Genomic DNA, 12,485 nt, shown 5'->3' with positions numbered 1-12,485 from the left:
TTTCAATGTTCATTGGTTAAATTTCAACAATGATCAAAACAATACACACTAACCTGAATTTTTTTTTTAATTGCTTGTATTTTGTTGACACACCTACCTCCCAGTACTTAATGAGCTAGTGGATTCACTTCGCTGTCTCACATTGTTCAGAGGGCGAGTAGGTACAGCTACAGGACTAGTCCTTGTTGGATTTATCTTTCCAATATTTATATCACTAATCTTACTGGTATTGCTATTTGGGTCTGCCGATAGTGTTTCGCTATTATTTTTAACCTCAGGTACTGGAGGATACTGCTTTTCTCCCAAACCATTTTCTACCCCATTTGCATTATTACTGCTAGTTTGATTGGCTTGTGGAGGAACGGCGAGAAAACAGTTCCCTTGATTTAAGTCTTGTTTCCCTGCTTGCTTACAACTAATACTATCACAGCTGTTGATACTACTGAAATAGTTAGGAAGAAAAAATATATTATTAAATAAAGATCCAATTTTCGTGAATAATTGATATACCATTGATCTTCAGCTTGGAAGAACACTGGAGGTGTTTCTTGACTTTTACTACTTATTGAACTCCATGATGAATTTAAACTCATGTTTGAACCTTGTGAACAAACTGGGGCTTCTGCATCTAACAGAATCCCTTCTAGTTGCAGGTCTGAATCAGTTCTTAGAACAGTGTTGTTCCTCTGTTTACTGTTTGTTCTACTAAAAGTTAAAACAAAAAAAGTATAATAAATATACATAAAAAAAGAAAAAAAAATATGTTAACACCCTGACAAAAAGAAGAAATCAAAACAGCATCATACAAAATTCTTAACACTATTAACAATGTGAACATGTCACATCATCATACAATGTAAATGGTGGTATATGTAAATGAACGTTTCATATTATTTACCATAGTTAATATTATTACTATAGTTATACATAGTTGTATAACTATGGAAAATAATGAATATTAAAAAAAATTAACATGTCGACTACGGATGTGTCACACACAGATACGTCCTAATGACTTTGTGAGATGAATACATCACAAGCACTTTTAGCTTTAAAGTGATGCCCTAACATGTGTTAGTTATTTCCTTCCCTTTTTGTACCTGTCTTCAAGACTCTATTCTTAATCACTTAATAAATATTATTATAATATATTAAATAGATATTGGGTTAAATTTTTGCTTTAAAAAACCCAAGTTTATGCTCTGTGTATTAGGTACCTATTAAAAATACTATAAGTACTATACAATTCATTGTAAGGTTTGTATTATTAAACCTACAATTACAAAATAAACATAAAATTAAAATAGGTAAGATTAAAGCAATATAGCCAACATATTTAAAAGTTAATGTGCAAAACAATAGCAAACCACACTACACTGCTCTCTTCCAAATCTGAACTTCGGTAATCTGAATATTCCAGCAATAAAAAAATCAAGAAGTCAGAATTTTAGAGGAAAAAATGAAAAATTATTTGGAGAGGGGGAGGTAGAGTGAATGAGGAAGAAAAAAAGAGAGGTGAGTGAAAGAGAGAATGAATGGAGTTAATTGCACTAAATCAGAGTGTCCATTTAATGTTTTGGAAATTATTTAAATTTTATTCTATGCTTTTTTTAAAATCCTTAATAACATTAATTCATCAATATTATTAGTCAACATTTTTCGTTCAAATGATATGGACTTATGTTTGTTTGTAGAACAAGGCTCACTGTACCAGTGGTTATTTTGATCGCATAAATGTAGAAATTTTTCTTTTTTATGTTTAAACATTAAATATTAAAGTTTTTTTTATTATGGAATAATAATAATAATAAAATGTTGTTTATTTATCGTGAGATGCGGTCTGGTGTGATGTAGGTTTCAGAAAAACATTTTCTTTATCGTGCCAATCGATTCAATCTTTATTGAGATCTTCAGGGCCTGGGATTTACAAACATTGGTTACACTTAACAAATACATTTAGGATGTGAAAAATTGAATTTATACAATGCAAAATATATTTTATATATTCAATAAAAGTATTTCTACTCACTCAAAGTGTTTGTCGTCTGTGTAATTGTGCCATTCTTGCGTGTCGTGTCGAGAGTGCCAGTGAGATTTTGCTATTTTGTGTTTATATAAATTGGATTTGGAAAGGGTGGAGAAGGATGTCGGTATAGAAAAGACATTTTTGTATAAGGTGTCCGTTTTTTTTAGGTGAAAAGAGCCGATGAAGGGAAAAAATGTGTTGGTAATGGTTTGGCCAGATTATCCTTTCAGGATTATAGAGAAAGGGATAAATAGGAAAAGGAAAGCTAAATTGTTGGGAAAGTAGACTATGTGAAAAATATTTGATGTGTGGAATGTAATGTGATGTTATAGGTATGTTATCTGTATTGAATTTGATTAATGATATTGGCGTAGCTACGACTGAGTTTACATGCGTCTGTTCTGTAATTGATGCTGTGTTTATCATTGTTGATGTAAACCATTCCTAAAAAGTTACATTTGTGTTTGTTTTGTTCTGTGTGTAATACTTCTGGATTTTTGAAGTCGAAATTGTGTTGGTGTTCAAGATGGTGGGTAGCGAGTGCCATAGGATTTTGCTTGAGTTTTTTGCAATCATAGATATGTTGCTTTACTCTCTTGTCCAGATATTGGGATGTAAGACCGATGTAAGTTGCCGGACAGTTTAAACAATTGATCTTGTAGATTACGTCAGATTTATTTGTTATTGGTGTGGGATCTTTAATTTTGGAAAAAAGTGTTTGAATTGTTTTATAATTTTTGAAAGCTATTTTGAAGTTATCGGACGAGAGATATGTGTTTAATTTGTGTGATAGGCCTTGGATAAATGGTATGGAAATGTATGCTGGTTTGTTTGTATTTGATAGATTTAATGTAGTATTATTAGTAATAATGGATGGTGTTAGTGTTGAGTTGTAATTGTTGATTATTCTGTTAATTATGTGTTTAGGGTAGAGATTGTTATGGAGGATCTGTTTGTATATCTTTATGTTTTTGTGGTGGAAGGATTCATGGCTTTTTCTGAAACCTAAATCACACCAGACCGCATCTTATGATTTCTAAATAAATATCGATAAATATCGAACGGTCACTAATCACCACACATAAAATGTTGTGTTTATATTGTTTCTTTCTTTATATGTATCAATTTTTTTAACACCACCTGTAACCCAATTACCCCCTACAGCAATTAGTGCAGATTAGAGAGACAGCACTATACTTTAAAAAAATTACATCAACCAGCATTACCTATATTACAGGTGTATACACAATAATAATGCAATATGTGCTTTTTCTTTCTCAGTTACCAGCGAATCAGTTTTCATATTGATATTTTCGATTAATATATTTTATTTTTTAGAATTGAAAATAGACGCTTTGAAATGAAAATACTTTATTTTTACTGCACTGTAATTTAATTGTTTGTTTGCACTATTTCTATAACACCACCATCTTATCTTCGCAATATTGAGCGAATGAGTTTTAAATACAAATCCCTGAACATTTGCAAAATTAAATTTTTTTTTTTTTTTTGGGGGGGGGGCATTTTGGCATTTCTTAACTTTTTGCGAGGATTACGTTTCAGAAAAACAAATGTTGAATTAGGCAGTACATACTTAATCACCCAGATTATTTTTTTACATCTACATGTTCAGTATAAATAAGTATCTTAAACATTTACCTGACAACACTAAATTCGTCACCCATCATATGCTTCAGAAAATAAAAGCAGAAAAAAAATATATCTTCTCCTTTACTTATGCGATCAACAAGATTGTGGCCAAAGAACATCCAGTCGTAGGCAATAGTGAAATACAAAATCTGTTTTGCTGTTAGGGTCTGATGAATGGCACCATCGGCCCATAATGAAAGCCTCAGTAAAGAGACAAATAAAGGTGTTCGATCCCAACCACTAATGCAATGTATCAGTACTCCTTGTGGTTGGTCAACGAGATATCGTATAACAAGCTGCATATAGTTTTGAGTCAGCGTAACTAAATCCCAAAGCTATAAAATAAAAATTTTAATCCTTAAGTACTCATGAAAAAAATTGTTTAATGTTAACACTGATATGAGTTTTATATATATTTGTACAAATACAAAATATACTATAGAAACTTTAATTGGTTTATATTTTCAATTACCAACCTTGTAATTTTCCCAATCGATTTTTAACTGTGAAGAAATATTGTCATCAGGAATTCCTATGGACGCATCAACGTGCGTCTGTGCCCAATTAAATACCAGACCACCAGCAACATAATCATTATTGCGGTACTCCTTGAAAAATTCACAGCCAGGGTAAGGCAGAGAGATGATGGTAAAATCTGAGTATCTATTCTCCTTGTCAACTTTTTCCGATGAAGTCACACTACAAAACAAACATTATTCAGTTTTATAATTGTTACACACTAAAAGCATTTAACTACACTAAATATTGATAATGGTGGACAAAACAACATTTACGGAAGCAATTATTTGTCTTGCTTTTGGTATTACTTAAGGTAAGAACAATGCTTACTATGAAAGCTTCTTATATGAACAGAACAAATATTTCAACTCATATGTGCATTTATAAGTCCAAATTTAATATAAAATAATGTTATAATTGGATTTAAACTGTATGTTGAAGATATAACAACTAGAGTTTGAGAAATAATAAATTACTTTCTAAATGGAAAATTTCAAAGATGAATTCGCTTCGGATAAAAAAATTCTATTGTTTTAAATTAAATTTGATCTAATACCCAAAAAGATATAATAATAATAAAAACAGAACATCTTAGGGCAATTTTATTTGAAATTGTATGATTTTTTATCAGATGATTGTGTAGTGAATCAGCATGTGTGCACAGAAACAAACAAATAATTGTTTAAATTATCAAAAGATTATTTTAACAAATAGACAGCTTTATTCCTACTAAGCATAATAAGGCTGGTTATAAAGGGGTATCCACAGGACCACTGCATGAGATACCCAACTAGGTACCAAAATTGCACTAAGAAAGGATTTTTTGAAATTCCATCCCTAAGGGGATCATATGGACAATTTTTTACCATATACAGACAGGTGAACTGAAGAACGAAGAATTTGAGAAATGAGACATTTTATTAGAAAGCCATACTAGATAGGTCTTGAGAGTCCTATGTAGACGATATATATATTTGGATTTGACAAAAGATTAAAATTAGAGCTTTTCATATTTTCCAAACAACTTGGACTCTTAACACTATTATACCATTATTTTAAGAGCCAAAAGACGCAAGCTAATATCTACTGACAGGTTACAATGACAGAGAAGCTAGTAAAAACATAACAACTCTAAAAATAAAATAACTAGCATTGGATGACAATTTATGCACAGAAGAAGAAACGCAGGCCAAAAACAGACTTGCTCCACATGATTACATTTATACAAATTGTTGAGTACACAATTTTGAAGTGTTTTTTGTTGTTGTTTGAAATCAAAGAGAAGGAACTATATGATAAAAGAACGTCTTTTCTTTTCTTTTTAATGGTTTATTGCGCAAGAAAAATACACAAACATTTAATAGCATCATGTCACACTAATTACCGTTATTATAAGATATGGGTACATGCAATAAAAATAATTTAGAAACAGTATGTGCGATAATTATTTTGTAATTTACAATCTTACAAATTATAAGACAGTTAAAGACAATTCTGGGCAAATTATTACATTGTGTTATTCTAAAAAATAAATACTGCAACCAAAAGAAATATAAAGGTTTTTTTTCTCCTAAGTGTGTTCATTTCTTTTTGTGCTGTATATAAATTTTGTTCAGGTGCTGAAGTGGCTCTGCATGCATCTTTTTTCCCCTCTTTTCTTCAGAATTTTCCATTTTTCCTAGCAGGACTTTTTTTAGATTTGTGATTTGAGAATAACAGTTCCTCTGTGTTATTACTTCTATTTTTCCACTGTCAAAGATATCCTCTCTTTTCTATGGTTTACATATTTTCATGTTTAACCTATGGATTTCATTCTAATGAAGAATTGCACATTTTATTCGCTCTTCTCAATTTAACTGTTGTCCATCCATTTTGTGTAATGTCTCTAAAATCTTGGTCACCCTAGCTTTTTTTTGCATTTTCTTTTATATATAGCAAGTGCTACAGCAAAAAGAATCCATTTGTCTCTGTAATGGAATAATCAAGAGGGAATATATTATACACTGAATCTTCAAGTGTCTTTAACTACTGATAGTTTGTGGCCATCTGAAATTGCAAAAAAAATTATAATATGAATCACATAATCAGTGAAAGGTAAAATGTAAAAACTAATCTTACCTTTTAATAGTAATTCGTTCTTCTTTCTTCCAGTATGTTGTAAATCAATTATAAACACGCTAAAAAAATGAAAAAACAAAATCACTAGCCAGCACTACTGCATCCATCATTAAGAAAAACTTCGATTACCTATCAGTCTATGAAATTGTTTTTAAGAGAATTAAAAATCCCAAAATATTAAATCATTTTTACAATAGTTCACAAATATGCAGTTTTAGGGAACATCCAGCCATCAACAAACTTACTGTGCAAATAACTTACTCAAAAGTGAATAATACAACTCATTAGTATTTCCTATGACAAACAAATAAAAACTTTTTTAATGAATTTGTTACAAGACATTTTTTATTAACATTCATGATAACCCAAAGCCTGCGAAAAGTATACAACCGCCAGAAAAGTCTAAGAAGTTGGAAGACAATCTTAATTTACATGTCAATACCAAGAGAAAGGTTACCTTTAAATCTCTAATCTTAATACATATTAAACATAACACAATGACAGATTAACCAGAACAATTAAATTTCTTATTCATTAATACAGGTGGGGCATGCTACACCTGTAATAATTCTTGAAATTAAATTTAACTAACCATGTACACAACAGCTTACACACACAAACACAAACAAACATACACACAGAGTAAAGTTCAGGTTATTGATAAACAAAAATGTAAAGGTGTATATATCAACATTTGAAACATTAATCATTTATTAAAAATTATTTACACAACTCCCATACAATATTGATATTAGAAATATCATCGGAGGGTGCCTCAGAATTTAGGCAAGATTTGAATTTTGCCCCATTTGTACTGTAAAGTGTTGCCAACGGAAAAAAAGACAGGGTGACAGCTGACAGTTCATGGTTATTAAAAAATGGAGTGCTTATGAAAGAAAAATGAAAATGAGAAAATCAGGCGGTCAGGCAATAACTGTCAATGGTGCTTAATACCGTGATATAATATTCAGTTTTTTGTGGCTAAATTGCAATATATGGATGTGGAAATTCGTAGTTTCAAAAAGACAGTGCCACATGCCATACAGTCCATGAAACATCAATTACTACAGAGTCTATTCCTGTTCGTGTACTATTCCGTTTTGGTGATCAGAATTGGCCGCCCAGATTATATGATTTAACACTGACGTGCTTTCTCTTTGGGGTTTTTATGAACTCTAAGGTTTATGTCAACAAGCCCACGATCACCCTTGTCTTGAAAGTCTTGAAATAGGGCGTGTTAGCCCCGGTTACCTCGAGGACGTGGACTTTTCCATGATATCTAGATGTTTGGTTTTTATCCACGTCCTCCAATGGGGTGAACACTGAAAACCCTAAAGCTAAAAGATAAAAGAAGATAAAGAAGTAAAGGGATTTCTCTCCCCTTCCACTCTTGCTGGCTGCGGGCTGTCGGGTTGGGTTCCGGGGCTTGGTTTTCCCTCCAGCTGGGCTTGACGGGTGTACTCATTTCTCTGAGGCATGGGTGATACGAAATCGTAACCCCCCCCCCCCAAAAAAAAAAAAATATAATTCAACCACATTTATGCAAAACAGTCTGGAAGATTAAAAAAAATGCATATGTGCCAGCAAAGCCTGGAGGCAATTTACCCAGATATGCTATTCCATACATAACCCTGAACTGTATACTTTATGAATCAATAAAAAATTTACATTTTTTAATTGTAAACCTGTCTTATCTATCAAAATTTTAAAAAAAATTATCAGTAAAAATGGAGTTCTCTGGTTTGGCATTCCATCAAAATATTTAAAAGTTCTAGTAAAACGCTGAAATTTATTCTCTGCCTTACTACTGATTATGAAAGATTTAAGCAAACCTGTATGCGAAACAACATGCTTTGCACTTACTTGACACCAAACTTGACTTTCTTTTTCTCCACCATAAAATCAATTATTGCCCCAACATTCAGGGTTTTAAGAAGTTTGATATCTTGATTTCTCACTCGATCACAGAGTTGCCAATCTTTTGAATATTTTCCTTCTTCCTCAGATTCGTTGGAATCTTCTTGCCCTGTATCTTCACTACAAAATAGGTAGTCCAAGCCAGAACGACCATATATTTCAGGACCTCCAGAGAGTGTAGCCGACCTAGTAAAGTTACAAACTTAGTTATACATTTTATAAAGTCTTTAACTGATAAATTTCACCGAAATGTATGTTCATAAATAAATGCTTATACGAACAACCCCTGTAAATATGAAAGCAACAGTAAAAAATTATATATTGTTTAATGATTCTAAAATTATCCAGTATTATGTAAATTCTGACATGATATCACAAAAGAATGGTTTACATACCTACATATATTCTTTCCTTTATAGAGGATGACAGGAAGAGGGAACCTTGCTCGACACCTTGCAAACCGTGCTTTTCCAAATAATTCTTTGAGCTTTGCAGCGTCGTACACGCTTTCATAAATAGTCCCATTACTTTTCACTTTTTTAGACGAAGATCTGTTGGTTAACTCTGGCTCATTATTTTCATTAGCTTTTTCATATTCCATAATAATAATTTTGCTGGGATAATGGGCACTTAATTCCCCATTTGTATTATTAATTTCCTAAAACAATAACAAAAAATTCTTTAATAAAGACATAATAGCGGCACTTAATATTCTCCAATTGCTTGCATCGATGATAATAATAATAAACAAATCCAATTAAAATATTCATACAATATAAAACATTGATTAGTCCAACTTACAGACCCTTATCACATCAGCGCATTTTTTATTTATTTACCTTGTTTTTATGTCTTGTTTTAAGTTAATATAGAAAATATGGATTTATGTCTTCCATGGAGAAAGAGAGAGAGAGAAGAGAGGATAGAGGGAGAGAGAGATGAGATTAGAGAGAAATGAGAGAGGAGAGAGAGGAGAGAGATGAGAGAGGAGAGAGATGAAAGAGAAGAGAGATGGAGAGAGCGAGGGAGAGGAGAGATGAGAGAGAGGGGAGAGAGGAGAGATGAGAGAGAGGGGAGAGATGAGAGAAAGAGGAGAGATGGAGAGAGCGAGGGAGAGGAGAGATGAGAGAGAGGGGAGAGATGAGAGAAAGAGGAGAGATGAGAGAGAGAGGAGAGATGAGAGAGATGGATAGAACGAGGAGAGGGAGAGAGCGAGGAGAGGGGAGGGGAGGAGAGAGATGACAGGAGGGGAGGGATGGAGAGTAGACAGAAGGAGAGAGAGAGAGAGAGAGGGAGGGAGGGAGGAAGAGAGAAGAGGGTGGGAGGGGAGAAATGAGGGAGGGAGGGAGAGAGAGTGGAGTGGAGGAATGAACGAGTGGAGGATGTGGAAGAGGGGTTGAGGGAGTGGGAGGGTGAGAAGGGAATGAGGAAGTTAGAAGGGGAGATGGGAATGACGGACGGAGAGGAGGGAGTGAGAGGGAAGGAGCGAGAGAGTGAAGGGAAGTGTGAGGAAAAGGGGAGAGGGGAGGATGAGAAAGAGGGGAGGTAGGGGGAGAGGGAAGTGAGGGAGGGAGAGAGAGTGTGTGAGAGAGAGCGTGAGAGAGAGAGAGAACTGACGTAATTCAGTTACCTTAACGCGAAAAGGATAATTGAAAAGGTAGTACGTGTTATAATATAAAATTATCTAAACGTGATTTTTGAAAGATTTTTTCCCCCACAAAAATATAGTTCAACAGCTACGAATAGATTTATAACGAAAACCGAGAAGGTTGCAAAAAAAAAAGTTTTAACTTTAACTTAGTTGTAACTTTTTTCGCACTCTGGAGGTGTGAAAGTTAGTAGCATGAGTAGCCTGACACCTTTATATGCAGGGTGGTCAGCCCGTTGTTTAAAAAAAAATATATATATATATATCTGGGACAGTACATCTAAAATGGAGTAGAATGCTGTAAACCACATGGTTTTATCTTAATCCGTTCAAAAGTTAAGATTTTTTAGTGTTTCTTAACACGGATTGAGAAAAAACTATGAGGGTTAAGGCATTTTACACCACCTTAGAGACTCGTCCAAATTTAGAGTTGTGGCTGACTTGTAAAATTAATTAAGATTTTGTTGTGGTTGTGTACATAACAAACGGAAGTGTGTTAAAATAAATGTTGATAATACACTCTCTGATTTATTGAATTCTAGAACCCTACTAGGAATAAGTATCTTACGCCAACTACTCTTTTATTTCTAAGAAAAAAAACAAGCGAATATAGAGATGGTTCGGCAGTCGCTCGCTTACAGTAGTTTTGAAAAAATTTAAACATTCTGAAATAGACTTTACTAAATACACAAAATATTAATCGAAATAGTTGAAGAAATATGAGGTTATAAAAAACAATTGAAAATTATCACGTAAGCAAAAGAAATCATAGAGGTCTGGACGAAACATTTAGTAGAAGAAATAACCTACACTATTGGCCAAATTTGAAAAACTCCATACAAACCTTCATCAATACTTTTGAAACTTGACTATTAGAAGATATAACTACCTTAAAATTAACTTCACTAATTTCGTGGACCGCTTGACCAATTAATATATTACAATTATTTAAGGTTTTTAGTTGAGATAAAAAGTCAATGGCACGAGCGGGATTCGAACCCACGATGGCTACTTATATGGCTACTTAGAAGCAGAGCACACCCCTTTTGAAATGGAAACAGAAAACCGGCTAATAAACAATTACATTGAAAACCATACGGAAAGAACCAAACTGTTGTACATCAAAACCCAAGACTCCACAAATAAAAATAAAGAAAAGACACTGGAACGGATAACTGCTAATAGGGAGGAACCACCCGACATATTGGAAAAGGTCTATATACACAATAAACAAAAACAAAACCAATATACAAACATGAAAAAATTGAAGAAATCAACAAAACACTAAAAACTGCTAAATTAAGACCTACACATTTTAACACAAGGAGGAAAATACACATTTCAAACATTAAACGCCCACGAAAAATTAATTATAACTTGAACCGTTCCAGGACCGTCGCGATCTTCGTCACGAGTTGCCACATCCTCAGATACCGACATAAGACATATAACCAACAACTCGGGATTAATACCGATTAACTACCGTTATCGATGGCCAATTTATTCCTAAAGGTGTAAGCTCCGAATACGAAGAAGAAAACCAGCGACAAGTAGAAAATTGGAGGAAAAATTTATCCGGGCAGCCAAGCTACATCATTCCCTCTTAAGTAGTATAAATAAATTACTGCCATTAATATTAAATGATCCCAGATCTATTTTCAATTTCTTGTGTGTATGTATCCTCTTTTTACTCATTGTAAATCGTTAACTTAGGAAATTCTTTTTGTTTTAGTAGAAAATAGCCATAGATCCGTAAACTCCTCACTGTATAATGGCGCACAAAAAAATATATAAACTTTAGATCTTTGGGTGATTCGTTATTTAGGTTTCATGTGTCGCCACAACAAATCCTCAAATTAAAAACAAAGTACTTACTCCGTGCACAATAAAAAAAGGAATTATCCGGGAGTACTTCGTCAAACAAATTCAGTATACAAAAATATTATGGGATACAATGGAAATAGAAAAATTTCATGTTATTTCTGAGCGATTCGATCATAAAATATCTGAGTTTATTTGGGCACTAAATTTAAAATATAAATTCCAGGAAGTAAGTAAAATAGAATTGATTCTGACCAATAGAGCGGCTACTCCACAATAATTTTAAATTTTTAATTATAATGTAATTTTTTCCTTTGGACAGTGAATTAGATTCATCCAATCAACCAAGAAAAGGATACCGAAAATTCGTGTCGTTTGGCCTGGAAACTGATCTTGACTGGAAACGGAACTTTCCCGAACCGACTGATCGAAACCGAGAAAGAAAATACGTCCGCGGATACGACAGACCCGTTGTTGTCGTTGGAATATGAATCGAGACTTCGCAAAAAAAACTAAATTTTTTTAAAGAGAGAAGATACCCCAGTCATTACGTAAATAACATGAATGACGATTTCAAATCAGACCAGAAAGAACCAAGACATTTTGAACCCCGACATAAAAATAATTGCAGTGGGCATTTTTAGGCAATAAACAAATACTATGGCGACTTTTATCAACAATGACTTTCAGAAACATAGCGATTTGATTTTATATCCGAAGCAAAATAAGTACTTCTTTGGTTTCAATAAAAATTTTGTATATCCTCCAAATATCGTTACCAATATG

General features: G+C 33.1%; 1 protein-coding gene across 3 annotated transcripts in view; it reads right to left on the bottom strand.

Annotated features, from left to right (window-relative positions):
• LOC106666870 (myotubularin-related protein 14) overlaps window positions 1-12,485 on the bottom strand; it is a 33,391-nt gene that overhangs the window by 5,986 nt on the left and 14,920 nt on the right. For 2 of the 3 annotated variants that reach the window (XM_014394366.2, XM_014394364.2), the window contains exons 3-8: window positions 8,626-8,888; window positions 8,177-8,416; window positions 4,153-4,375; window positions 3,686-4,011; window positions 511-705; window positions 98-442 (exon numbers count right to left, since the gene is read on the bottom strand). In XM_014394366.2, the coding sequence (XP_014249852.1) occupies window positions 98-442; window positions 511-705; window positions 3,686-4,011; window positions 4,153-4,375; window positions 8,177-8,416; window positions 8,626-8,888 (1,592 nt within the window). The remainder of the gene's footprint in view (window positions 1-97; window positions 443-510; window positions 706-3,685; window positions 4,012-4,152; window positions 4,376-8,176; window positions 8,417-8,625; window positions 8,889-12,485) is intronic. The other variant, XM_014394365.2, reaches the window with a different exon arrangement.

This window comes from Cimex lectularius, unplaced genomic scaffold (assembly GCF_000648675.2).
Source record: "Cimex lectularius strain Harlan isolate CLEC.00 unplaced genomic scaffold, Clec_2.1 scaffold115, whole genome shotgun sequence".
Lineage (NCBI taxonomy): Eukaryota > Metazoa > Arthropoda > Insecta > Hemiptera > Cimicidae > Cimex > Cimex lectularius.
Note: the sequence above shows the minus strand (reverse complement) of the source record. Positions and strands in the feature narration are given on the sequence as shown.